The sequence below is a fragment of the Symphodus melops genome, assembly GCF_947650265.1.
Source record: "Symphodus melops genome assembly, chromosome: 18".
Taxonomy (NCBI): Eukaryota; Metazoa; Chordata; class Actinopteri; order Labriformes; family Labridae; genus Symphodus; species Symphodus melops.
The window spans coordinates 5,862,845-5,888,345 of NC_136708.1; the positions used below are offsets into that span (position 1 = coordinate 5,862,845).

At 39.6% G+C, this 25,501-nt stretch overlaps 1 protein-coding gene across 2 annotated transcripts in view; it reads right to left on the reverse strand.

The window, feature by feature from the left end:
- khdrbs3 (KH domain containing, RNA binding, signal transduction associated 3) overlaps positions 1-25,501 on the reverse strand; it is a 116,174-nt gene that overhangs the window by 27,435 nt on the left and 63,238 nt on the right. For both annotated transcript variants that reach the window (XM_079368139.1, XM_079368138.1), the window contains exons 3-6: positions 24,212-24,328; positions 12,057-12,203; positions 10,991-11,130; positions 4,336-4,516 (exon numbers count right to left, since the gene is read on the reverse strand). In XM_079368139.1, coding sequence (XP_079224265.1) covers positions 4,336-4,516; positions 10,991-11,130; positions 12,057-12,203; positions 24,212-24,328 — 585 coding nt within the window. The remainder of the gene's footprint in view (positions 1-4,335; positions 4,517-10,990; positions 11,131-12,056; positions 12,204-24,211; positions 24,329-25,501) is intronic.

Sequence of the window (25,501 nt, forward strand, 5' to 3'; positions counted from 1 at the left end):
ATAACACCCCGTGTTATTGCCTTAAGAAAACAAATAACCAAGCATTTGTAACCCCTCCGGTCGTCTGTCTTGGTCTTAAGAATTTCACAAAGCTGGTAGACATTTATTCAGTTCCTCCTGACGGTGTATTCCAGTAAGCCAAAAAAAAAAAAGAAAAGAAAAGAAGGGGGGGGGGGGGGGGCTTCATTTACTGAAACTTTTCTGCTGCAAGGGTAGAAATACAACTCAAGTGATCAGATTGAGGATGCCAAAAAAGTTGGCCCATGCATCAAGTTGAAGTATCACTACCCTGTGTTACACTTGACAAATGTCTTACTTTTCCTTCCTGTTATTTCTTTACAGCTGTCACATAAGTATTACCATGGAAACTCATGTCATACCCTTTCTGGCAAGCAGTGTAGTCATTTTGGGCCATGTTTTAAAAAGCACATAATATTGGCGCAATGTGAAGTGCGAAGTACACAGGAATTGTGTAATCTCTCTGAACAGATTGTTGGATGTTGGGTGATCCTTTGATTAAAACAATCTCCCGTACAATACATTATCCAGATGAGCCTAAATGATGTGCAGTGTTTGTCATGTGGAAGACGTTTATGTGAAAGGGGCAGGTTTGTGTCAGATATCTGGTTCATTTAACTCCTCACTTTCTCTTTTGTATTCATAGAAACCGAGCATGCCTCTGCACAAAGTTAATTTACACACTTATTGAGGCCCTGTAGCTTTTAATACATCAGGCACTACAGTGAAAATTATTTGTGTTGTTTAATTTAATCCCAAATTAAATTTAAAACACGTGACCATGAACAAATGTAAGCGACAGTCTGTGTGCTTACCATCAATGCAAATAGGACCATAAATCTTTGCTCTACTTGTTTTTGCAGCTAAAAGGTTGCTTGTCAATAGTCTCCACACAAGAAACACTGTCATGGATAAGATTGTCGTTGGAACTGGTAAATGTGTCTGAAGCCAATAGATGTACCTTTATATTACGTGTGTGTGTGTGTGTGTGTGTGTGTGTGTTGTGTGTATGAGAGAAAGCACAGCGCAAACTGCCTGTCAGGGTGTGGAAATGACATCTGGTGTGGTCATTTGACATCTGGACAGGCACTTTGCTAGACTCTAATCTAAGTGTCAAGTAGGAAATAAGTTGCACTTTAACGTATCACTAATGCTAGCGTGCTAAAATGTTCACGTTAAAAATAAAACCGTACTTAGCAGAAGTGCAAACATCAAAATACTGGAACTACTGACGGGGTTTTCAGATGATTCACTTTTTATAAGGTATGAAAAATGTTTCTCTACATATAACTAGTTTCCCTGTGTAAATAAATATCAATCTTATCTTTATGTGTGTGTGAGAAATATATTTTCCACACCATATTTTACAATTTAGATTTAAAAAAATAAATAAACGCTTCAAGGACGGCGGCGTAAAGAACATGATTCAATTAACAATGCCTGGCTCTCAGCAGCACTGGACAAGCAGAGAAGCGCCTGAAGGGAAGAGTTTATTTTAAATGCTCAGCGAGGACCCACAAGGCTCAGAAAAAAGATTACCGTGTCCAGAGGATTTAACATAAACACTAGAAGCCCATGTGTATTGCACATTTCATGGTCTGCTCACCTAAAGGAATAAAGCTTCTGTGCCAATACAACACATACTGTTGCAAGTACATAGAGGCTTTAGATTAAGGATAGAGGTGGAGCTCAGGGACTTTGATTAGCCTCTGAGGGTTTTTTGTAGTGGCAAATGATGTAACTGCACACAAAGATGACATGCAGCCTCATTTCTGAAATGAGAATTACATCCAGTCTAATTCTTCTCCAATGGGATTAGCAGCAGGTAGGATGGAGATCACAATGCACTTGATGATTTACATGAAATGAGATTTGGCGGCAATCATTGAAGACTGATGGAGCTGCCCAGGCTGGATCAGAGGATAATAACATCTCTGTGATTTAGTTTGGAAACAATCAGATTCCCAGTCATTTAATGCCTAAATAAAAGTTTTACCATGAGCGGACCGTGCAAACCAAAAACCATCCAGACAAAGATAATGTGCATCCATGTGTCTTAGTGACAAGATCCCTGAGAGGTAGCCTGGGTCTGCTGCTGTTTGTCAGAACAAGAAGAGGGGAAGAAAACGCCTCCGGCTGAACAAATGTTTTGGCCCATGGCGATGTCGAGCAGAAAAATGAGCATGGTGGGAACACGCATATGAGTGGATATAAAGCAGAGACACATGGAGGCCACAAATGTGAACACGAAACCTCTCTTTGTCATTTCATTGATGAGTACAAGAGCCTATTTGTCAGCGCCCGACGGAGAACGCTTGTCCTGGGAAAGTGATCTATTCAGATAACATAGAGTCAAACACATTCTGCCTCTAATTTGTTGTGATGTTGTTCGATTTATCATCTGGCAGATGTTGGGGCTCCTTTGTCTGCACCCACATACACAGGTGCAGGTGTTGGGGATGCGGTTACAACTGTGACAATGATGGGAAACAGCTGGTCGCCGAGCCATTCTCCACGACCTCCACACATTTGAATTGCAACCTCTGAATAAACCTGTCAGATGTGGTTAGGTATGGGACGCTGGGGCAATTTTCCAACGCAGGCCACCTCCTCTCCTCCTTCTATCTGCTAAATATGCAATGTTGATGCCGGGGTCTCTGGGGAAGTTGCATTGACAGGGCGGCGGGACTCTCTTGGCAAACGCACAAAGGCTCTGACTCTAAGCCTAATATATTCATCTCTGGTAGCTGTTGATATTACAGCCAGCTCCCATAAGGCTGTGCAGGTATGCAGGACCAAATAAGAATGGTAAATAACAAACCCATGCTATGCTTATGCTTCACATAGTAATGTACTTCATGTAGAAGGTACACTCATACAGACTATTATGCAAAGCAGCTATACTTTGTGTCGTATCAAAGGCAAACTTAAGGCAAAGGATAGCCACACATATTGCTACATTGTTGTATGGGAGGATGCACATCTAATGTGTATAGGCCACTAAAAAAGAAAAAAAAAGGCAAGGGTGTAAACATTCTCCATTGCACAAAATAATCGATTTCAATATTTTTGACTCTCTGGTGTTAGTATAGGATGATAATTAAAAAGAGCAGATACCCGAGTGTCAAAAATCGGTGGTATTTTCAGCATTATCTGGGATTTAATGTGTGAACATGTTTTTTTTTTTTTTTTTATAAAGTGGCATTAAGGCCAGAGATTCCCAAACAGTGGCACAATCCATCCTGGTGGAGTTTTCCTGTTTTGATATGATCAGTATTTGCAGTGGAAATGTGTCTGAGCTAAACAGTTCATGGGTAAACAATAAAGCTGAATACAATAGAGCTGAATTTGTGATGCTTATAAAATAAGACATTTAAACTGGGACAGTGTTCCATTTCTGCAGATGTATCAGAAAGGTTGATGTCCAGAGCTGTGTGATACATTGCAGCCTCATTTTAGACAAAACAGAGACACCAACAACCCTCAACAACCTACTTTGTGTGTTAGCAGTCAACCGTAACTCATGTCCAAAGTTGGCGTTCACATCATTTTGCTCGTTTTTCTTTTAAACTTTTTTGTTGGCACCCTTGAGCAGTTCACAATCAAGGGCTGTTATGTTTCCAAAGAAAACACATTAGTTACTTGGATCTTATCCAACTTCGACAGTTCTCAGGTGCTCAGTTGTTTCTGAGCTTTGTGATGGGGGTATGTGGTTAAAGTGTATATTATACCCACTCTGAAAGCATGTGATGTATTGTAAGATTCTTGGAGGGAATGATTTGGTTGTTTTTTTGGCACAAACTGTGACAATGTGACACAAAGGCAGTAGAACCACATATTATTAAAGCCACAAGCATGGGGTCACACATCCTGACATAGCAACAACGTTAGTGTGTGGTCGATAAAGCAGCTAAACCAATACAACCAACTTCAGGTTATTTTACAATACGAGAAAGCAAAGGACCCTCACAGCTCTGATTTTGTTTGAAATCAAACTGCTACCATTTCTTCCATCCATTATTCGATGGACAGGCTGATTATTTTCAAAGGCATCTGTAGATCACAAGAATCTAATAATAAAGCAGTCTTTTAAAATGTTTCTTTATACCAAAAAAAGATAATTTTGTGGTTTGGTCTAAAACCTGAAAAATCAACTCACAACGACATAAAACAGAGAGAACATTAAAAAAAAAGTAAATAAATAAGTGGGGAGTTAAAGTCCTACCATGAAGACAGTTCAAGTGTATCTGTGAATGTATATGATCTATTTGCTGACTTGTCTCGACCCCTTTTTGGATGCAGTTTATATGTACTCACATATTCTCCATATGTTTCCTGAACAATGGGAGGGGCTGGTCTGTATCCGGCGGTTGGAGGTGTGCCTCTGGCTCTCTGAACCCCCCTCCCTCTGGAAGATGGAGCCCGGCTGGGTGGGGCTCCTCTGGGTGCTGCTCCTCGGGGCACTGCTGCATGCAGGGGAGGAACTCCTCCTCGAGTCCTGTCACAAGACACAAACATTCGCCCAGGTTTAGATAAAAGAGCCAAACACACGCGTATCATTTGTTGGGTGAAAATGATTTCAAATCTTAATAATTGGAGGTGAAAGGTGATATATGTGCAGAGTCGGGATGTTTTAAAGCACAAACAAATATTATTACAAGTAGGATTCATCCGCATGCATTCCGTGTCTTTATGCTGAAATGATATATTTATTATGTATGGCAGTTTGTCTCACGCACTTCCACTCGTATAAATGATTTCCTTCACCAGCGAGAGCGACTTGGTGCAACCGTTGCTATGAATTTGATACATTCAGCTGCAGGTTACATGTGTAGGTGGACACAGCGGAACAGCGAGGGTGGAGGCCAAGTTTCTCCAGTCGAGAAAAAGTGAGTCACGTCGATTCGACAGCATGTCTTGTCGCTGAGCTGCTTTCCTGTGTTGTGAAGGAAAATGCACTGTGTCTCTATGCATTCGTTAATATTCAAATGTTCAGGCAAATTAAACCGTTGTTTTGGGACTCGGCAGAAATCAGACAAAAACACGTTTGCATGAGTCAGCGGGTTTGAGTTTACCATTATCATCTTTAAAATCTTTGCATCCTTTCTGATCCGAAAATGTTTTTTGATTAACATATAAAAAAAAAAATGTCAGCTCAAGTCAGGTGTGTCTCCTTTCCTGCATGTCGGTCACCACTCTCTCTCCCAAGTTCCTGACACTGTCCTTTCTTTTAAATAAAAGTTATAATAATCCCTCATAATTAATCTTAAAAAAACCCAACAAGAAACACTGAAAATCTGCTGTCTCACGATCTGAGCTACAGATGCTTGTTTATGCTTTTGCATCTTACTGGCTTCCCTCCCGCAACTGCCTATAAATGATCTGAAAAGCTGCTTTCAGGTTTTTAACTAGCCCAGCAGGTTAGTCACTTAAGTCCTGTCTTTTTTTTTCCTACAATGCCCTCAATCAAGCCCTGCATTATCAGGCACCTGCTCCCCAGTCGATCCCTCAAGTCTTCTGACCACCGACACGCTCTGCAGTTTCTACCGATGCTTTTCATGAGCAGCGTAAGACACGTGTTCGGCTTTTCGACCACTTGTAAGTTAGACGTCATTTTTGTGACGTAACAGTAGTGTATAAAAGACTATAAACAGAAACACTGGTGTTGTAGTGATTCTGTTTATAAGCTTTTATGATTTTATCGTCATCATTAGCTTGGTTATATTTTGTGAAGCTCTTTTTGACCTTACTGTCAAAAGACAATTAATAAATTAAACAAGACTTCCTTAAATACTAGTGTTTATACTAGGTACTAGGTAATAGTAGGTTTCTTCTTGAACCTGGTTATGAAACAGTCAATGTAATATGAAGACTCAATATTTGAATTTTTTTTTTTTTTTTTCATTTCTAAGTAATTGTTGCTCTTAAGACCAATGTAAGGAAATATATACAAACTGTATTTTGTGTGCAAATGTGTATACATTCTCATATATCTCATTTTAGGGTGTTTAAGATTTTACAGATTTGTTGTATTGCTTTTTGCAGTGGTGATATCTGATACCACAAATGAGGCTGTAATGTGTGTAGAACATTAGCCTGTGAGAAAAGGATCCAAACAAGATTCTCCTAGAGAATAATGTACAAGCACATAAAGGTCAGAATCAGCAGTGAAACACTGAAGGACAATGGGATGAAGATTAACAAGAACCAAATGAAAGGTAGGGAACATTGGCCAAAACCACCTGGACCAATCATTAAAAAAAAAAGGCTTTAAGATCGTTCATTTTCAGTCCTGATTTTGCACTCCTCTTCTTCGTCATTATGTATCATATCTATATGATTTTTAAAGAATACTGATCGGTGTTCAGTCCATGAACAATCAGACTGGCCTTGTTTCTCAGTTTTATCTAACTGTAAGCTTATGTTTATGAAGACATACAGTAACACTGCTAGGGGATGTCACACCTTTTGTTGCACTTGCAGCGCCTTTGTCTTCAGTTTCAGAGCGCTTCTCAACGTCCTGCTGCAACTTACAAAAGGTGTGACATGCGCTTTGAGTAGTTAGAAAACTAGGAAAGTGCTATACAGCTCAAGTCCATTGAATATCTGCTTTCATTCAAAGAAATGCTGCCAAAGCGCTGGTGGCGCAGTGAGCGCGCACGTTCCCATGTATGGAGGCTATATTCCTCACGTAGGCGGCCTGGGCTCACGTCCGGCCCTTGGCTCCTTTCCCGCATGCCTACCCCCACTCTCTCTCCCTGATTTCCACGACTTTCATCTCTCTATAATAAAAGGGAAAATGCCAAAATAAGTCTATTAAAAAAAAAAAAAAAACTGCAGAAGAAAAAACGCAAAAAAGATGTAAAGCATTCATCTCCTGGCTTCAGCAGCTCTAGATCAAGAAACTACCTAAAGGTCAGGTTAGTTTGTCTTTTACCGTTGTTGTTGACAAAGCTGATATCCCAAATCCTGCCCCTTAGTCATTTCAATTGGGAAGGGAGTGAGAAGTTACATTGACTGGCACGGCGATGTCTCAAAAGTCACCTGAGAGTGTGAAAATCTGAACGGCAGCGACGTTTTTTTTTGCCCTCAGGACCCTGAAGGCTGAAAAACACTGAGCTGCACCTGAGTGAGTAACTAAAAGTAGCTAAAAGTAGATGTTTTTTTCACATTTCCGGCACTTTTGAACACAGGCCCTCTTGACAGCACATCTTCTGTTTAATAGGAACATTTAAAGGAGGGTTCTTTTTTTTTGCTTTAAGAGCAAACACAGAACATTCAAGCCAAATCAAAAACAAACAAACAGCAGCTGATACAGATCCGTTTGTGTCATTGATGTCATCCAGATGAATTAACAGAGGGCCTGGAGTCTGTTATCAAGATGGAGGAAAAAGTCAAGCGGCTGTGTTGGAAATCAAAGGCAGTCTGACCTTGCGGTTTGGTAACATGTTGTCTGAGCTTCTTACGGCGGCTGAGCTTTCTGTTAAAAGCAGTCAACTGATCTGAAGCAGCAGCAGAAAACCACAAAGGTTGCTCTCTGGGTCATTTTCTTTTCAATGCTTTCCATTTCAGCCACGCGGCATTTTGGTGGAACATAACAGGTTTGGGGCCAGGAGGAGAAAAAAAAAAAAAAAAGGAATAATCTCTGTAGTTTTCTGACTAACAGGGATAGAGCAGGATGTTGACTTGATTGAAAGTAGACCGCCTTCAAGCACTAACACACACAAAAAAAACACAAAAAAAACACCAAAGCACTAAGAGTAAGCTCCTCTTTCAAAGCAGGACTATAAAAAAAGCAAATACAACATATGAGGAGAACAAAGTCACCATCCAGAGCATCGGTATGATTAACACATGCGAGTGTGAAAGTGGGCTTCCTGTTCAGGAGCCTGCAGGACCTCTGTCCTATCACACTCACATTAGGCATGGTAAATTTTAATTAGCGTGTAATTTAAATAAACTGTGACTCAGAGCAATACGCACACCCAATCTCAGTGACCTTGTTTATCTCCAAATCTGATGAAAGAAGACAGTTCTCTCTTCCAAACACAAAGACCAAACAACACAACTCTTTTCATTTGTGTTGGATTTCCTCATATTTGTTAGCACAGCATCGACACAGTGAATATGTGTGTAATGTGTGTGTATGTGGATAACAGTCTTCTAATGGCCGTGAGTGTTTTTATTTGTAGTCTTATGAGGTCTCGGAGGAGCTGGAATTAGCGTGGGTTCGCAGGGATAGTGAGCGAGGCGAGCGTCTACCAGGGATCATTTGCATATAAAGGCTGTTATGCAAATGTGGCTTTGCTTTGCTAATGTTTATGGACACCAGACACTGTATCACTGGCTACTACCAAGTCCTTCTGTTGTGGATATTTACTCCCTAAATGCCCAGTGTGAGCTGTTTCAGCACACAGAGGACGAGTGTTTGGGTAAATGATGACACAAGTTACCAAAAGCAAACACTTAGATTCACCAAAATAAGTCTTTGCCTAAGAGGCGCCATCCTTGCACGAATCAATTATCATCTATTTGAAGCAGTTTGAGCCAGAGAAACTATTTAACGATAACATTCATAAAGATTCTGTGTCTGATTTACAACACTTACCACTCTGACACTAGATTAAGTCTTTCGACAAAAAAGGCCCCATCTTGGTAGAAAATGCTAAATGAAGCATGAATGAAGAAGCCAATCCTTACAATGTTCAAGAATACAAGTAGAAGCGCAGGATCATTAACCTATCACTCAGTGTGAAGCCTTTGTTTGGCTACATATCATTTCACCATGAAAACTAACTGGAGAGGGGTCAGTATGGGGCTGCTACACTGCTGGGAACGTGTCACCTGTCAGGGATGTTAGGGGTTCAGTACCTGGACCAAGGGCACCTTGGGAGTACCTAGGAAGTGACCTGGCACCTCTCCAGTAACCAGATGGACTTTAATACTTTAATACAATGCCAGAACTTAAACCAGCAATCCTCCGGCTCCCAGCCCAAGTCCTTACAGACTGAGCTACTGCCATAATCTAATACGAGAATTTCCTTATCGGCCATGTGACAACTTCAGTGCTACTGATTACACTGGCAATTTTACAAGATCACAGATGACACGCATGTAAGACATGCATGCAATATAGCTCATTTTACCAGACAGCGTAAAGTCGTGGTTTGTGTTCATATTACAAACTATAAAAATGGAGGAAAAAACATTGTTTTATGTAAAAATCAGGATCTTCTGAGAACTTTACAGAAAGACGTTCTTGAACATCAAACAATTTTCAACTCAGCTGCACAAAAACTGAAGACGGCCGCTTTCTGCTGCCAATGCTTTACCCGTTGAAAACAACGCAAAAAAAGACGCTGGAGCTGAAAAAAATAAAAAATAAAAAAAAACACGAGGTGGACACGAGGCCTTACTCAGTAGAATTGCCAAATGGAGCAGCAAAAAATTCAATTCAGTCTCACATTGAATCATGAATCCAGAATCGTTTTGAATCGAACTGTGAGAATTTGATCTTTTTTTTTGGGGTCGCTGTTTATTATTTATATTCTAGTGCTCTTATTCTTTATTTTTCCCTTTGATAACGTATCTCTATTTCCGTCTCCCTCTTTCTGTATCTCCCCTCCATCCCCTCATATCCCCCGCACTGTTTCAGCAGATGGCTGTTCAACATGTCTGCTCGAGGTTTCTGCATCTTAAAGAAGTTTTTTAAAGAAGTCGCTTTGCTTAATGTTGCTTAGTGCTCATGGTGGATTACTATTTGGTCTTTGTAAATAGTACAAGCAGAACAGTACGGTATAGACCTGCTCTTTTTGTAAAGTTCTCGAGATAACAGTTTTACTGATTGATTGACATAAGCGGTACCCTCATTCATCATACCAATAAAATCAACAATTTATGCCTTTTTTTTTTTAGCTCAGCACTCTTTAATTCAGTTCCTCCTCATTCTCCTCTCTCCTTTGTTTGACTGTAATTGTTAAAGTATCTGTGCTACCAAACTTATCTTCCACATTCATTCATCACCGCAAACCTTTTTCTTTTTACTGTCAACCGTGTCACTGTGCAGCTTTTGTCGAATTTGTTTTGTTTATCTTTAATGTCACTGCTCTGTCATGTTTTGTCACAAATAGAAACAAACAAAACAAAACAAAAATCACAGTATGATGAAACAGCACTGTTCTGTTTTGACAAGACGCAGAGCTTGGAAATGGTTTACCTCAGTTTGCCTGCAAAATAACCATCGGATCAGCATCATCTCCACGTGAACCTGCTGCTCTGAGCTGATGGAGCTGCTTCTATATTTAATAAATCTGTTTGTTTTTTTACTTTGAAGGTCTGTTCCACTCCTGTTGCATTAATATTAGAGGTGGTAGGAGCATGTTTTGTTATAATGCAATAATGAAAAAGTACAATTTCTGTTTTTTTAATTACCGGTAGTTTTTTTCCAGTTTAAAATTCCCTCGTCTGTGTGCACTCTTTTTTTTCCCCACACTTCCAGCATGTTGTCAGGACAGCAGACCCAGGATCAGTGCAGGATTTGACTGAACCTTAGTTAATACACGTACATCTTAAACACACTGAGAACAACGCGGTAACATTTGTTCAGACACATTTAGCAAGGCCATAATTGTTTCAGGCATTTGAACTCAGAACAAAGCGCTCTCTACATGAAATAAGACCTAGAACGTGGAAAATATAAAGTGACATCCAATGTTTTCTCTTCTTCTGCTTTTATTGCAGCAGACAGAGGGAGTCTTTAATGTGCTGTAACTCTAAATGACACCATAATGCAAAAGGATACTGTAAGCGTCCACAAACCTTCCAAGCAGACCCTTAACTGTAAGGAATACCAATTCCCAAGCTGAACTAAAGTGCAAACAGAAAATCTAATACACACTCTTTCAGACACACACACATATACACACCCACACACATATACACACCCACACACACACACTTGTAAGCAGGTTACCTGGGAGGCCCTGGAACAGGTGTCCCTCTTCCACGGACGGCTGACTTGCCCCTCACCGATGGCACCTTGGCATCCTCGGAGCCTCCGTTCAGGTACGTGAGCTCCTGCAGCTGGGCCTGTCTGATCTCATCATTGTAGTCCTGCACACAGAGAGGCGGCGTGTTAGCGTCGGCACACACACGTAGACAGCAATAGACTCGCTTTCAATTACACTGTATTAAATTTCTTCCTTTATCTCCAGGGCTACAGCTCCGGGAATATCTAATTAATGTACTTTACAGTGCTGCCGTGACCGCTGTTCCTGAGGCAGCAAAACATTTCAGATCTCCCGCTGATAAATCCTCGAGACCTCGTTTGCCTTTATCTTCTCACTCAGTTGTTGTTTTGTTTTTTTTTGGTCGCTGAATTAAAACACATAATTAACTTGGAAATACGTCTTTTATGTCAAAACAATTGATATTTCTGTCATGTGTCCGTTTTATAAATTAATATGTTTTATGGCCGCAGTGGGAAAACAGACTGGGGGGGGGAAGGGTCTGCTCATGATGAATGCTAAGATGTAAATCATCATATCTCTGAGCGCTGGAGATATCATACATAATGAATGGAAGGAGAGTAAATAAGCTCCATGCTGCATGCTGGTGCCAACGAGGGTTTGGCCCATGCAGAGATTCCCTCCTGCGCTTTTTATTTTGTTATATCCACGACTTCCCACCAAAGATCACACACAATGAATCAGATGCTTTACACACACACACACACACACACACACTTATACACATACACACACATTCTAACTGCCCTGAGAGAATTTATAGCACAAGTATCAGACAAAGAGAGTGTGTGAAAGAGCAGGTTGTCTCTGCTGTTACTCACTGGTTTCACTGTGGACAGGCTGGAAATGAGTTTGCCGGGGCCAAAGAGCAGCTGAGCAGAGATACAGGAGGAGGGAAAGGCAAGGCAGAGAGAAAAATGTGTGTGTGTGTGTGTGTGTGTGTGTGTGTGTGTGTGTGTGTGTGTGTGTGTGTGTGTGTGTGTGTTTAAGTGTGGAAAGAAGAAAACTTACTGGTATGAGGAACTTCTTGATCTCCTCCAGAGCGTGACCCATCCTGGCGTAGGCCTCAGCCGGCGGTGCGAACACCTCGATGAGCACATGCAGGTCTTCGTTAAGGTGGTGATATTTGGCCTCGCCACTCTGTCGTAGCTCTTCCTCCTGTTGGTACAAAAAGAAAAAAAAAAGTTTGGTATTATATATCTTCTGTCTAGAGAATGAGCTGGGGTTAGCTGTCACAGTCAGGAACATCTATCTTGTTTTGGGTTTTTTTTCTATTTGGGTGAAGCTTTACTGCACAGATTTTCCATAACTGTAACATAATGAGGTTAGACGTGTCAGACTAACAGAAAAGCGGAGAGATAATATTTACGTGGGTTGGCGTAAACTTTTGTTTGCAAACATTCAATCCTTGTGACTGCGACTGTCAAATCAAAGCGATTGCTTTCGTCCCAGCACAGCTGCTCATCGTCGTAACGAATAAACAGATTGAGTTTGTGCTCTCAAACTAATTTGTCACCTCGTCAACAATGAATGAAGAAAAGACGTTGATCATAACGTTTAACTGGGGACACATCTGTATATTGAGCTGTTATATTACATACTATTATAATGTCAAGACTAATAGAAGAAAAGTGAAAAATGTTACAATTCTACAATTCATGCAGCACTCTTTTATCCAAGAGCAATGTGCATGAGAGAGTCAGAACAACTCAAGCAATGATCAACAGAGGAGGACATAACATCAGTCAGTGCAGCTAAAAGCTTTAAGTCCGATTGGACACAGGGGTAATGCACAGAGTCAAAGCACAACATTGACAGCTGTTCTTGAGAGTTCTAATCAGCATCCTAAAATCGTCATCAAACAAAACCTTCATCACTATTGTCATCAATGATATCACTGAGTGCAAAGGTCAAAAGTCATGAAAGAGATGTGTCTTTAGCTTTTTCTTAAAGGTGCAAAGGGACTCTGCAGATCAAATGAAGTTTGGTTGTTTCTTCCACCACCAGGGGGCGACAGAGGAGATGAGTGTTGGACCATATAAAGGCGGAGGGATATAAAAGTTTTACTTTTACCTAATTCTTTTTGGACACTGTTACTTTTGTTTTGTTTGCTTTTTATTAACTTGTTTTAATTTTTGATTTGAAATAAAGTCTTTCATAAATGTCAGTATTTTTGCTTTTAATCAAGTCAGACGTCGATGATAAAGAAAGATTAACAAGAAAGCGTTCTGGCGAGAAACTCGTAGATATTTCAGAGGAATTCATGTCAGTCTCAACATGTTACTTTCAAGTGAATTTAAGAATAATACATTTTTAATAATTATAAATTAAAATAACTGAACAAAAATTTAAAAAAATAAACTTCCTCCTTCTGTTTAAAATGCTACCGTTCACCCCAAGGCCCTAAAGTATTGTTCCATCTGTCAGCAATGTTACAACAGTTAGACAAGAACAGACCATATCCCCATTATATGGAATATCTTTTCTAATAACCTGCAACAGTATAACATTTGAAACACAAAACATTTTTAAGGATTAATATCTTTCACAAAAAGAACCAACAGATGATAGTTACTCTATCACACAATTACTGTTGGACAACGTCTGTTAGCAGGTCGAACAGGTTTCCAAACTTGTCCAGACTAAAATATCCCAATCACTATCACGATTTCCTTCAGACTTCGGTACAGACATCCATTGTGCCCAAATGATTCTGACCATCTGACCTTTGGTGATCCCTTCATCAGTCCTTATGCACCACAACATAATCCGGCAAAGACTTCCAAGATCGCGCTATGTCCTAAAGATTGATCGAAACCAGTTCATCATTTTGGTTTCAATATTTAAAGGGAACAAAATTAACTTTGGTGATCTTGACTTTTTAATATTATTTATTTAGTCCTGCACTTGTTGAAAGTTAAGGGTTGTTGTTTGCTATTAAACTTTGATAACAGGATTTGGCTAGCTGTAATTCCAAGTTGTCTAGCTAGCTAGCAACCAGTGGAGAATTCTGATCACTATCTGAGGGTCACATTTAAAAAAAATATCTGTGCACATATGATTAACAGATGGACTAATATGATTTACAATCAGTCGACTGCCTCTATTTGCCAGTTGGTTAACCTTTGCATTTCCCCGGTTAATGCTGCTACAGATTGTTTTATAAGCTATGGAGTAGCATTAATGCACTATCTGAGTCTTTTCTTTATAACTGCACTCAGTGAAATGAAATCAAAAACCAGACCATCAGATCAGCGACGAGACTGATTATTTCTATGTATTTGTTTAAATGTCAGAACCGCTGCAGGGTAGGTATAAGGAAAAAGATGAAGTAATTGACTTATTGCTGAAGAAACAGTCTGATTGCATTTTCCAAAGCAAAAATAAATAAATCATAGCAAAAAATAAAGCCGGGGATGCAAAAAAACAACTCGTCTGAAGGTTTCTCACAGGAGCTTTAACTATAAAATGAGACATAGAACAGAATTAACCCGGGCAAGCATAAAACATTTTATCAGCCATTGTTTAGAAATTCCAACATTGTTGTTCCACAGATTAAAACTAACTGACTGATGGATGATGCTGTGGTTACACTTCACACACACGATCGGTCTCTCCCTGCCCCTTCCTAGAGCCGAGGAGCATGCAGGTTGCCAGGTTAGGACACTGAAGCTTCAGTGTTTAGCCAGCTTTGCAGTGGGACGTGAAACATTTCTGGAACCTAACCTCTCCATTTTTTTAAAAGCATCTTCATTATTTATCCCAGTCTTACTACAATTCTGGCCATTGAACATTCTCAGGTTTTTTGGGTCAAGTAGAATCAGTTCTATTTGAACCAGTTTGCTAGCCCGCTTCCATCACTTTAACAGCTGTTGGTCTGCCTTTTCCTTGGGGACACTGAGGGGTGTCCAAAAATGGCCCTGTGGGGGTACATTAAAACTGCCTCTCTTCTCTTGTCAAAACAAAAACAAACTATTCCAGACCAGAATAGAAAACTTTGAAGGAGGACGCTCTGGCTGCTGTATTGTGGTCAGAGATGCCATCACTTCAACATGACATGTTTCCTTAATGACTGATGATACAGTTAAACATTGGTCGTTTAATTGAGATTACTGAGCATATAATGTCCAACAATCAAGTTTTGTAGATATGTCACAACAATAACGCGAAAAAATGAAAATGAAATGGGTTATGATAAATTGAATTCAAATGTAAAAAGGACACAAACCATCAGTACACATCCAAAAAGCAACACAAACAAAGTTTAGAGAGCGGATTTGTTGCCTCTTTATTTTCAGATATTTCAACATAAATAAAATGAATCATCCTCTTGTATGGTAGAGAAGCCAACACATCTGATGTTGATAAAACGAAAAAAGAAAAGTCAATCAGCTTGTCATGTCAGACATGTTGAGCCTGGTGCTGCCAATAAAGTCTGTTCAAAACAACTGCTGTCCCAGATTGACATTTCATATTGCGTCTCTCAGCAACATGAACTCAGTAGTATCTTGCTGTTTTCAGAGGATTAAAAAAAATAAAATAAAAAACAGCAGTCTTCATCGCCAGTGTTCCTTACATCGATGCAACCAGCTGTTGCCACGACAACAACTACAAAGTTACTGGATTTAGAATTTAGGTTCATATTATACATTATATTCTGACCTCCTGTTAAAGAGCATATGTATGTTGTTTGATGAGTGTACAGTCAAACCCCTGAAAGTACAGCATATGAAACTCGCTCCACTCACTCGTCTGCAAATGCACTCAACACTTAGACAGAAAAAAAAAGCAAACCATTTGAACAGTAAGGGGGCTGCACAGGCCATTCAGGCCCAACAGAAGCAGGCCAGTATAAAGTTATTGATGGCGAGAAATAGGACAGTGAAAACCCCAAATGTCTCCCCAACACATTGCACAAAGGAAACAACAGGTTCTGCGTCCCAGTTTCTTCTTTTCAACAAAACAGAAAAAAAAAAAAAAAACAGAAAAAAAAAAAGTCTTCTCTGGGGCCTCTCTAGTGATGGCAACTTCCTATCTCCCCTCTCCCTCTCCAGCACCATGCAAGCCAACATCTCTGATGTCACCTAATTATAAATAACCTTCCTCTTAAGAGAGCCTGTGATATGTTAATGATATGTTAATTTCCCTCAATAAATCTGTGCTTTACGAGCAGAGGTCTCCTTTGCGCACAGCAGCAGTGCTCACAGAGCTGCTGGTGTCGAGTCGGGAATGTGAGCAGGGTGTCGGGAAGAGATGGCTGCTTGCAGATCGCTTCTCATCCCTTTCATGTGTTCCTTCGTATATTTGCATGAAGAAGAGATATGCAAAATAATAATTATCTTGCGCTTTAACTGTGTGAAGAGCCAAAAAACCAGACAGTCCAGTGGTATGTCAGCGTGACTCATAAGTCATCTTTACTTCTAAAAGTGTCGGTTCTCTTCCTTCATCTTTCTGTCGATGCAGTCCATTTAACATGTTCAAGGGGTCGGTGTCATAGCTAGAGGCTTGACACCGACCTTTCTCGGTATGAAACCAATCTGTACGTGTGACCACATGATTTGCATAAGATACAGAAGATATAATAGCAGTTCATATGTATTGGGTGTCTCTCCCAGACCCTGATAAGGAGGCATCGCTGATCCAGCAGTGTCCTTTAGCAGCTGAGCAGCCAACGGTGAGAGATTACAGCTGTCTGTTTCGCATATCTACCGGCAGCATCTTCCTTCTGTTTACACTTTTTTTCATTTTTTTGCTCTATAAATCTGCTTATGAAAAGACGTTCATGGTAGGAACAGAAGGCCACGTCGCTCCAAGCTCTTGCAGACAGAGCCGAGAGGTAAAGAATAAAGTCGAGCTCAGAGCATTCACTTCCAAATGAAATTAAGGACAGATATTTGAAAACAGGTTGCCGACGTACATCATTCTGTCAGGGTGAGAAAGTAGATAACAACTTTGTTGATCTCCTTGTTCATCAACACTAGCACTCAAAGTGGTTTCCAAACACGAAGATCAGATTTCCACTTTAACACTGCTCTGAAAGAATCAAGTGTCTTCAAGGCAAGGCAGTTTTATTTAAACACATGCCAGGCAGAAACTTTCAAAAAGAGGAAGAAAAAAACACAAACAGAGGCAATAAATAATCTCAGAAAAGATACAATAAGATAGATAAAATCATTGAAATACAATAAACACAGTTTACACTGATTTGAAAAATAAAACGTAAAAAAAAGAGTTTTTTGTGTTAAAGTTGCAGTTATTGTCTAAACTTTCTCAGATAAATGTATGAAAAGTGTTTAATGAAAGGCAGCTAAGAACAGAGAGTTTCAGAGTTCTGACAGTTTGTCACATATCAGGAGCATAGAAACTGAATGCTGCTTCTACATGTTTGGTTCTGACTCTGGGGACTGAGAGCAGACCTGGACCAGACGACCTGAGTGGTCTGGATGATTCATGGATAATCAGAAGGCCAATAATGTAGTTTGGCCCTAAACCACTGAATTTATAAACCAGCAGCAGCACTTTAACTTCTATTCTCTAACAGACTGGGGACTAGGGTAAAGCTATTGGTGAGGACTCCAGCAGGATCAGCATAGAGAAAGGACATGTAGGGCCTGTAACTTGTGATCGTTCTCTGAATTGCCTCCTGGGGACAAATAAAGTTTTTTGAATTGAATAGTTTTCTTCAAGACTAATGTGGAAAAATTTTTTTAATCAATTGTTCATAAAATGTCAATAAGTTCAAATCATTGGCAGTAAAGTTTCCCCAAGACCAAATTCAAGTTTTTAAATTGTGATTTTTTGTTGAGGCAATTCTTCAAATTTTTAAGAATTTTCAATTAGAAATGACAAAAAGTAAAGGACCTTCGAAGGCGATGAAACCAGAAACCAATGCTTGCTTTTCTTGTAAGAAAAATGTCAAACCTACAAATTTCAAAATATTCTGTGATTCATTTTCTTCCGTTCGACAAATTGAGTTGACTTTGAGCTTTAAGATGAAATTATGTAAACAACTTTAAAAGTGAAAGAAAAAAATCATAAATTGACACCAATGCACCATTCAAGGGTTTCCACACGTTTCATGGATTTTATTAACCAATCAAATAACAAAACTGAAGAAAATGTGACCCACCTCATCTTCCCCTGATTCATAAAGTACAGACATTGTGTTGTCCACCATACTTTTTATTATCTGCTGACTTCAAGGTCCAGAGGACCTGTGCAACTAAAGACCTCTTACGCAGAGTAAAGACCGCTAACATTGGTTTTAAAAACATAGTTGTTTTGACAGGCTTCAATTTAAGCTAATCATTCATTTCTGGACTCAGATTCACTGATCGATCAGCGCTCTTCATTCATCACTCTGCTGTAAGGAAGCTTTGTGATGAAGGCTTTTATGTTGGTAACCTTTTCAAATGAAAAATTTAGTCTGACTTTTGTGACTTTTAAAACACATGTAGTTAATCAATTATTTGTTAGCACCATTCCATTTAAACATACAGAAGCTGTATGTACTGTAGATAATTACAGGAGGACTGCTCCGGAGATTCTCCCAACCTAGCCGTTCACACATGCTCCCCACATCACTGTCAGACAGGAGGGAGGGCCGGGGGATCTCCTGAGGTAAGATGTGACGTAATAAAACTATGCCGAAGTAGCTTTGTCCGCTACAATATGTGCCTTTATATCAATGCTAGGTGGAGTCCAAAAGAATAACAACGTCAACAATAGAGCTGAGAACAAAAAACTGGCAAGTAGAAAACTTAATGCAGCCGTTTAATTGCTTGCAGAGAGATCCCACTTTCCCTCCTATTGGCACGAGGGGAATTCTCTCGAGATAATCCTGTACATTCTCACGTGAGCATACTCGGACCTGCTGCAGAAAAAAATACTAGGGGTCTTGTAAGAAAAACTCTGGGTGAAGTCCGAGCACAAAATTGGGCTGTATGTGTAAACGCAAACAGCCCCTCTGGATAATCTCTGGAGTTCTTGTGGAGATTTCCTGATGTGTGAAAAGGTTATTAGTCTATATGAGCTAAAAGAGAAAATGAGACCAGAAGGAACAAAATACTTTCATAAGCAAAACTTTTTGGGGGGCTTCTGACCTTGACAATGACCATAAGAGTTGTACATAAGCCGGGTAAAAAAAACTCAACAACAATCTTTCATCAGAAAACACATAAGCTGAGAGACAAGAAGTACCACTTTGCCCAGAGCGTTTTTAAGACAACACAAAATAAAACTTCCTAAAAGTTGTAGTAGAAAGAAGCAATATTGGATATCTCTTGAATTGAATCACTAAATAACCTTACTATATGATCAGACTGGAAGGAAACATGCAGCAGTCAGTACATCATCCTTCTTAGTTTCTATCCTGATGCAGAATGGTCTCTATTTGTTTTGATCAGAGAAGGTAGACGGTGGTGCAGTGGTGTAAGTGGGGAAGCGAACGGGTTCAGATAAAACGGATTCTCCCCGACCTAAGAAGCCTCGCCATTCCTCTAAAAAGCTCCACGAGCAAAAACATGCTCAAACTAGGATTGATACTGGAGATGATTTTTAAAAAAATGGAGACAGTTTAGAAAAACAGAAATGTTTGAAGTCTGATGCAGAGCTGGCTAAACACTGAAGCTTCTGTGTCTGCAACATGACAACCTACATGTACTACATTGACTGGAGAGGATTATTTTGCTGTTAAATTATGACTATTTGACTTATTTTCCCAGTAATTACAATAATTACAGCTGAGGCCTTACACCTTCCTTTAGAGGAGTTTTCAAATAAGTCAATCTGACTCTTTAAAGATTACACAAGCAAACGAGACCATCAACAACAACACTGGTTGTTTCTATATCGTAACTTCTAAGGTCTAAAACCAATGAATGGCAGGTGTAAGTCGATGTGATTAACCTCACCCTGACACAAACAGCCTTTACATTTCCTCTGCTAAATTCTCAATGAGGAATATTTTATTGATAAAAGAAAGCAGGGTCACATTTTTACATTGAAAATACTTTGTCCTCAAGTGGCACCAAAATCAGTCTTCATCAATGAATCAATCTTGCTGTGTACAACATCAATTCACAACAAATGTTATATCAAGACACTTAAACCGTACAGCTCATTATATTACTTACAACATGAATCCACCATGACAACATTTATCAAAGCAGCAGTGGCAAATGAGGGAGGGAGGGCGATAGAAGGGGAAGCAGAGAGAAGATGGGCAGAGACAAACAACAACAACATACAAAAAAAACAGATGTATGACTACTATGCTAGTAATAAAGGTGCAGTATTATGTTGTTGTACGTAAGTATGTGTAGTATTAGCTGTAATAAAGTGTAATAATACACTGAACAGGCTAATACTAGCGACTGAAATGAAACGGGAAGGAGGACTGATGATGGTAATTATAACGGTTGAAGTTGAGCAGCTCCGAGATTCAGATGAATATCATGGTTCAAATCAGCAGACTATGATTAAATGCAACAGTGTCACTCTATTGTGATTGATAGGGCTTTAACTATAGAACATCAATATATTTGTGAATATCTTGTTTTCACTTGATTTTCCTCTAGCTGGTTTTTGAATATATATATATATATATATATATATTTTTTTTTTAATCAAATCATATATCCTAAGATTTCCTATTAATCACAGTACAGATTTTTTGTTTTTATTCTTGTGTTTTAGTTACTTCTATAACAGGGCTATTCCATAGAGTCATGTGCATTTCATGTTTTCCAAAGAAGAAGGAATAACAACCTCCACAGGGGATAAAGTCTGGACACAGGTTTAGGCAATGAAGTTTACAGAGATCCTGCACACGTTTGATCACCTGAAATGCACATCCTGGTTTACGTGAAGCAAACAAGACCTTTCCTACATCTTCAAATGAAAACAGACTGCTGATCTAGTTGCATGCATGCACAAGCTGGTGAATTCTTTGTTCTCTCACACACAGACCACTCCTCCTCGACAGAGAAGGTGTTTTCTCAGCAGCTGGCAATTAGAGCCGACGCAGGACGAAGCAAAAGTGAATCGAAGACGATGTGATGCTTTTGTCTATCAGGAAAATTAAAGAGGGAGTACAAGTCCCAGGGAAGGAAAATGGATGAGTTAATCACGGCGCTAACGAGAAAGGGCGCGGAACACAGATGCCTTTACATCATCCTGCTCTGACAGCGGCAGGACAGCCGAGGTGCCATAACCAGGCGGGGAGACTCTGACTCCGGCAGCTCGGTGCCTTTCAACCTCTCCGCACTCACATTCTTGTCAACACAAGATCAAGGTGCTGCGGCGGCAAATATCTCAGCAATTATCCCAGCTCTTTGCAGCGACTCCGCCATATGCAGTAGCTTTAAAGGGGAATGCGCTGAGAATTGTACAGTTTCAGCCTCCAACACGTCCATTGTACTGTATTCACTCAGTGGCAAGCCTGCCATTACATCTCCATTTAATGAGTTCTGCTGAGTGGAAATTGTACACTACCTTTTTTTTTTCCTGTTGGCTATCCAGACATACAGTACAGCATGTTAAGTATTTCGATAGAGACGTGTCTTTAAAGGCAACAGTGTCTTTTTCATAACAGACAGCTTTGTTTTACTGAACTTGAAAAAAGCCTTCAAAGTAGAACAGCTTTTTTTTCCTGCAGCTTCCTGACCTACAAGAGGCATTTCAAGGTCTGAAAACGACGATTACGCATCTCATGAAGCTGAAAGCAGAGAGTCAGCATCCAGCAGAAGATAAAACACAGTTTTTTGGAGTAAGGGTGTATCTCTCCCCCCCCCTTCAAAAAAAAAGAGGAAGCTGCGCTGCTCGGCGTGTCCTCGACAGAAAGCTGTCAGTCATAAATCCCGTACTGTGTTTGTGCAGACAGGTTAGGGCTGCCGAGGTCAGCACATCTCCATGACAGATCTTTTCTCCAGCTTCTCAAGAGGAGTCGACCATCACAGACTATTGATCACAGCAATCAAAAAGGAAGGTGTTGTATGATGTGGCAGATCAACGCTGCCAACAAATCAGCCCTGACAAACAGTCTGAGAGGAGGAATGCAGACCAGCCGAGTCAAGTCGATTTATTCTCTGTTAACCAGTCCAGTCTGCTATCAATTCTGTGGTTTAAGACCTGACATTTATATCCCCTCTTTATGTACCCACCACTGATGATCGAGGTCATTGAACTGCACTGTGTTTGAAATGTTCCAGCTTCAGACGTTGCTTCAGACACATCGTCTTTTTTTTTATCTTCTTTTCTTTTAATCAGAGGCTTTCTGAGAGAAGTGTGTGTGTAGCATCTGCTCTCTATATATGACTGTGTGTTCTCTATATGATGGGAGAGCAGCCTTTGAGAGATGTGAGAGATGTTTTTGGACTAAAAGATCATTCCCATTTACATAAACTTTTGAAACTTGTTTTCAACATGAAGCTGTTTATCAAAACCGTATGTGGTCCATGCTACCCGTGAGCTGTCAGTCAAATGTAGTCAGAGTTACGGGGGGGGGGGGGGGGGGGGCTTATCTAAAATGCAACACACATTAAAAGCTAAGAGAAACAAAAATCAAAAAGATGACACTTGCTCCATGTGTTCATATTTGTACGAGTAAATAACTTACAGATTCTCATTTTCAATTTCGTGTCATCTAAAATGTATCAACTACATTTCAGACTGAAAAAGGCTTCAAGTCAGATCTCAAAAACACGGAGCACACGGAGAAAAGTTACAACTTGTATACTTCAGAGAAAGTATCATTTTCCTCTGACGTGTTTTACGTTAATAAATAAGCAGAAACATCTTGTGTCACTTTAAACTAATGCATCCATTCGAAAAATAAGTATAACTTTGGTTACACTTTAAACTGCTGCTTTTGTATTATTTAAAGTGAAGCTAATTTTAATTTATAGTGTAACCATTTTTTTTTTTTTAAATCAAGATTTTGAAAGACCTTTTCATCTCTGTCAGTAAAAAAAATGAATTATGTTTTGTTATTGTACTTTTTTCACCAGAAGTCAGGTGTTGAACATGAACATTGTTATTAATGTGCTTTGATTAGTGTTGCCCTTATGAGGTAGACGTAAGCACAGCATATCAACATCATGATTCATCTACAACAACTTCCTCACAGTTAGCAGTAATTAGGAGGAGAATGAGCGCAAACTCTTAGTGAATGGTTTATTAGCTATACACAATGGTCATGTACAATACCTATTAAACGATCAATAATGCCTAATACGCAGCCAGTATGTTACTAATTAGCATGCTAATGTGCAAGTATAGTTAATGGTGAATATTATGACTTTCATTTAAAGTGTCAACAAAATGTTCTGGTTGATATTTGAGAATATGAGCTCATCGTCTTGCAATTAGACTATTTCCTTTTCTCTTCACGGAGAGAGCAGCATGTTGTGTTAACACACGTCATCTTGTCTTTATGTACTCGAGGTACTTGTACGAGGAATGAATACGTGATTAAAGAAAAGTAAATAATCATTACAGGTGTTAAATATGAATAAGCAAAACGTCATCTTGTGCATGGATAAAGGTTTTGTACAGTGCAGCAGGAGTGTTTTGCAGTTGTGAAAGGTGAGCTGGTTTGGATTTGTGCCTTTATGATTTTGTCATTGATGTGCTTTGGTTAAGACCGACAAAACGAGAGCGAGTCGCAGAAATTGTGGTTGGAGCTTTCATTGAAGGTGAGCATTGAATCACTCAAAGCATGCAAAATCCCATATCATGTGATTAAAAAGAAAAGAAATACAAAAGGTTAAATGTGTAAAATGGTGTAATGTAACAGAAATAAATACTACAATAAGAATATTGTGTTTTTGATATTTTTTAATATCTTATCTTGTTGGATGATGCGGTTGAATAAATATCTGTTAGAGCTCAACTGAGCAGCAAACTGTGACTTTGTATCGATGTGTTAGTTCATCTCAAAATGTGTACTTCAGCTGGAATTTCATTGGTCCTCCTTATTAAAGTTCCCCTCACTTCACTTGAAAGGTTGGTCCAGCCGCTCTTTGCTTCTAACCGTAAAAGACTTACCGCACCATGGAGAGATTAAAAAAAAAAAGATAACAAAAAAAAGATGTGGAGGTAGAAGAGTGGAAGAGCATCAAGAGCAAGGCCAGAAATGGAAGAAAAAAAAAACAGTCGAGTGTTACCTTTTCTTTGTCTCTCATGGATCCTTTCCCGAGAATTGACATCTTTGTGAGAGTGTCCTCTTGTAGTCTCTTTAACGAGTTCCCGCGTGGCCCGAGGAGTTTGCCGACAAAGTTAAACTGCAACAGAGAGCGAGAGCGCAGATCAATCAGAATCTGTGCGTTTGAGATAAAGAGCAAAGACATGCCTTATGTCAATCACTGCAGGCTCATTCAGAGTGTGAAGCTAATGAAAACTCATCAGCAGGTTTGACTGTCAGTGTGGATAAGAGTCAAAAATGGAAGCTTTTCTGAGGTGTTACATCCCAGGTTCACCGTGTCACCTTTCAGACGGGTTAAAGCTTTATAATGCACGAAGATAAGCTGCGAATGCACACAAAAAAATGGCTTTAAGATTGTTGTTATTGATGCAAATTATATTTTCTTGAGCTTATTAAGAGCTTAGCTGCATGTTTGTGAGGAAATTAAATAAATCCACATCATTAAAATAAATCTTTAGAATAATCCATTAAGTAGTTGTTGACCAGTCTCCTAATGTTTTTGTTGATGCTTTTATTGGACAGATGAGAGAGAAATAAGATCCCACAACCAAACCTAACTCACTTTGATTACATTTTTTTCTGTTCTTAATTATCAAAAAAATCCAAGAAAGACAAAGAAAATGGTCAAAATCCACGAAGGAGAAACAAAGAAATCCTTAATCTTTAAAGTTGGATTCATTTCCCACAATGCAGCAGTCATCAACGCGAGGTCATTCTCTGATGTTGTAGACTTTATATGCACGATTTCAACGCAATACATCTCATCGCTTGACCTGCAAATCACTTTTAAATGTTTAATTGGTGAACCCCTTTAAACTAAGTTCAGAAAAATATTGAAATACTGCGTATTACATTCATCATGAAATATGCAGTGTTCTCTTCCTCCTCATACTGTCCGTAGCTTCTGCAGATATCCCTCTAAGAAATCAGACCATTTTTAGTATCAGTCCAGAAGATTTCCTGCACAAGTTGAACTGCATGTTACCCAGCGCATGTAGCTAAACCTTTCAATCTGCAACATTATGATAATGTGACGGTTTGAGCTCACATCCAACTTGACCACCTCTGGCATGTCGCCATCCATCAAACACTTCCCAGCTTAGATTACCTCACAAGGTCACCGCTTTTTATACATGAAACCCAAATGTTATGCATTACTGTGTCCAGGAGGGAGGCCGTGTGCACTCACGCGTCTTAGTCATACAACCTTTACACCAGTTGAACACTTTCCCGGCAGCAGCTGCAGACAGTC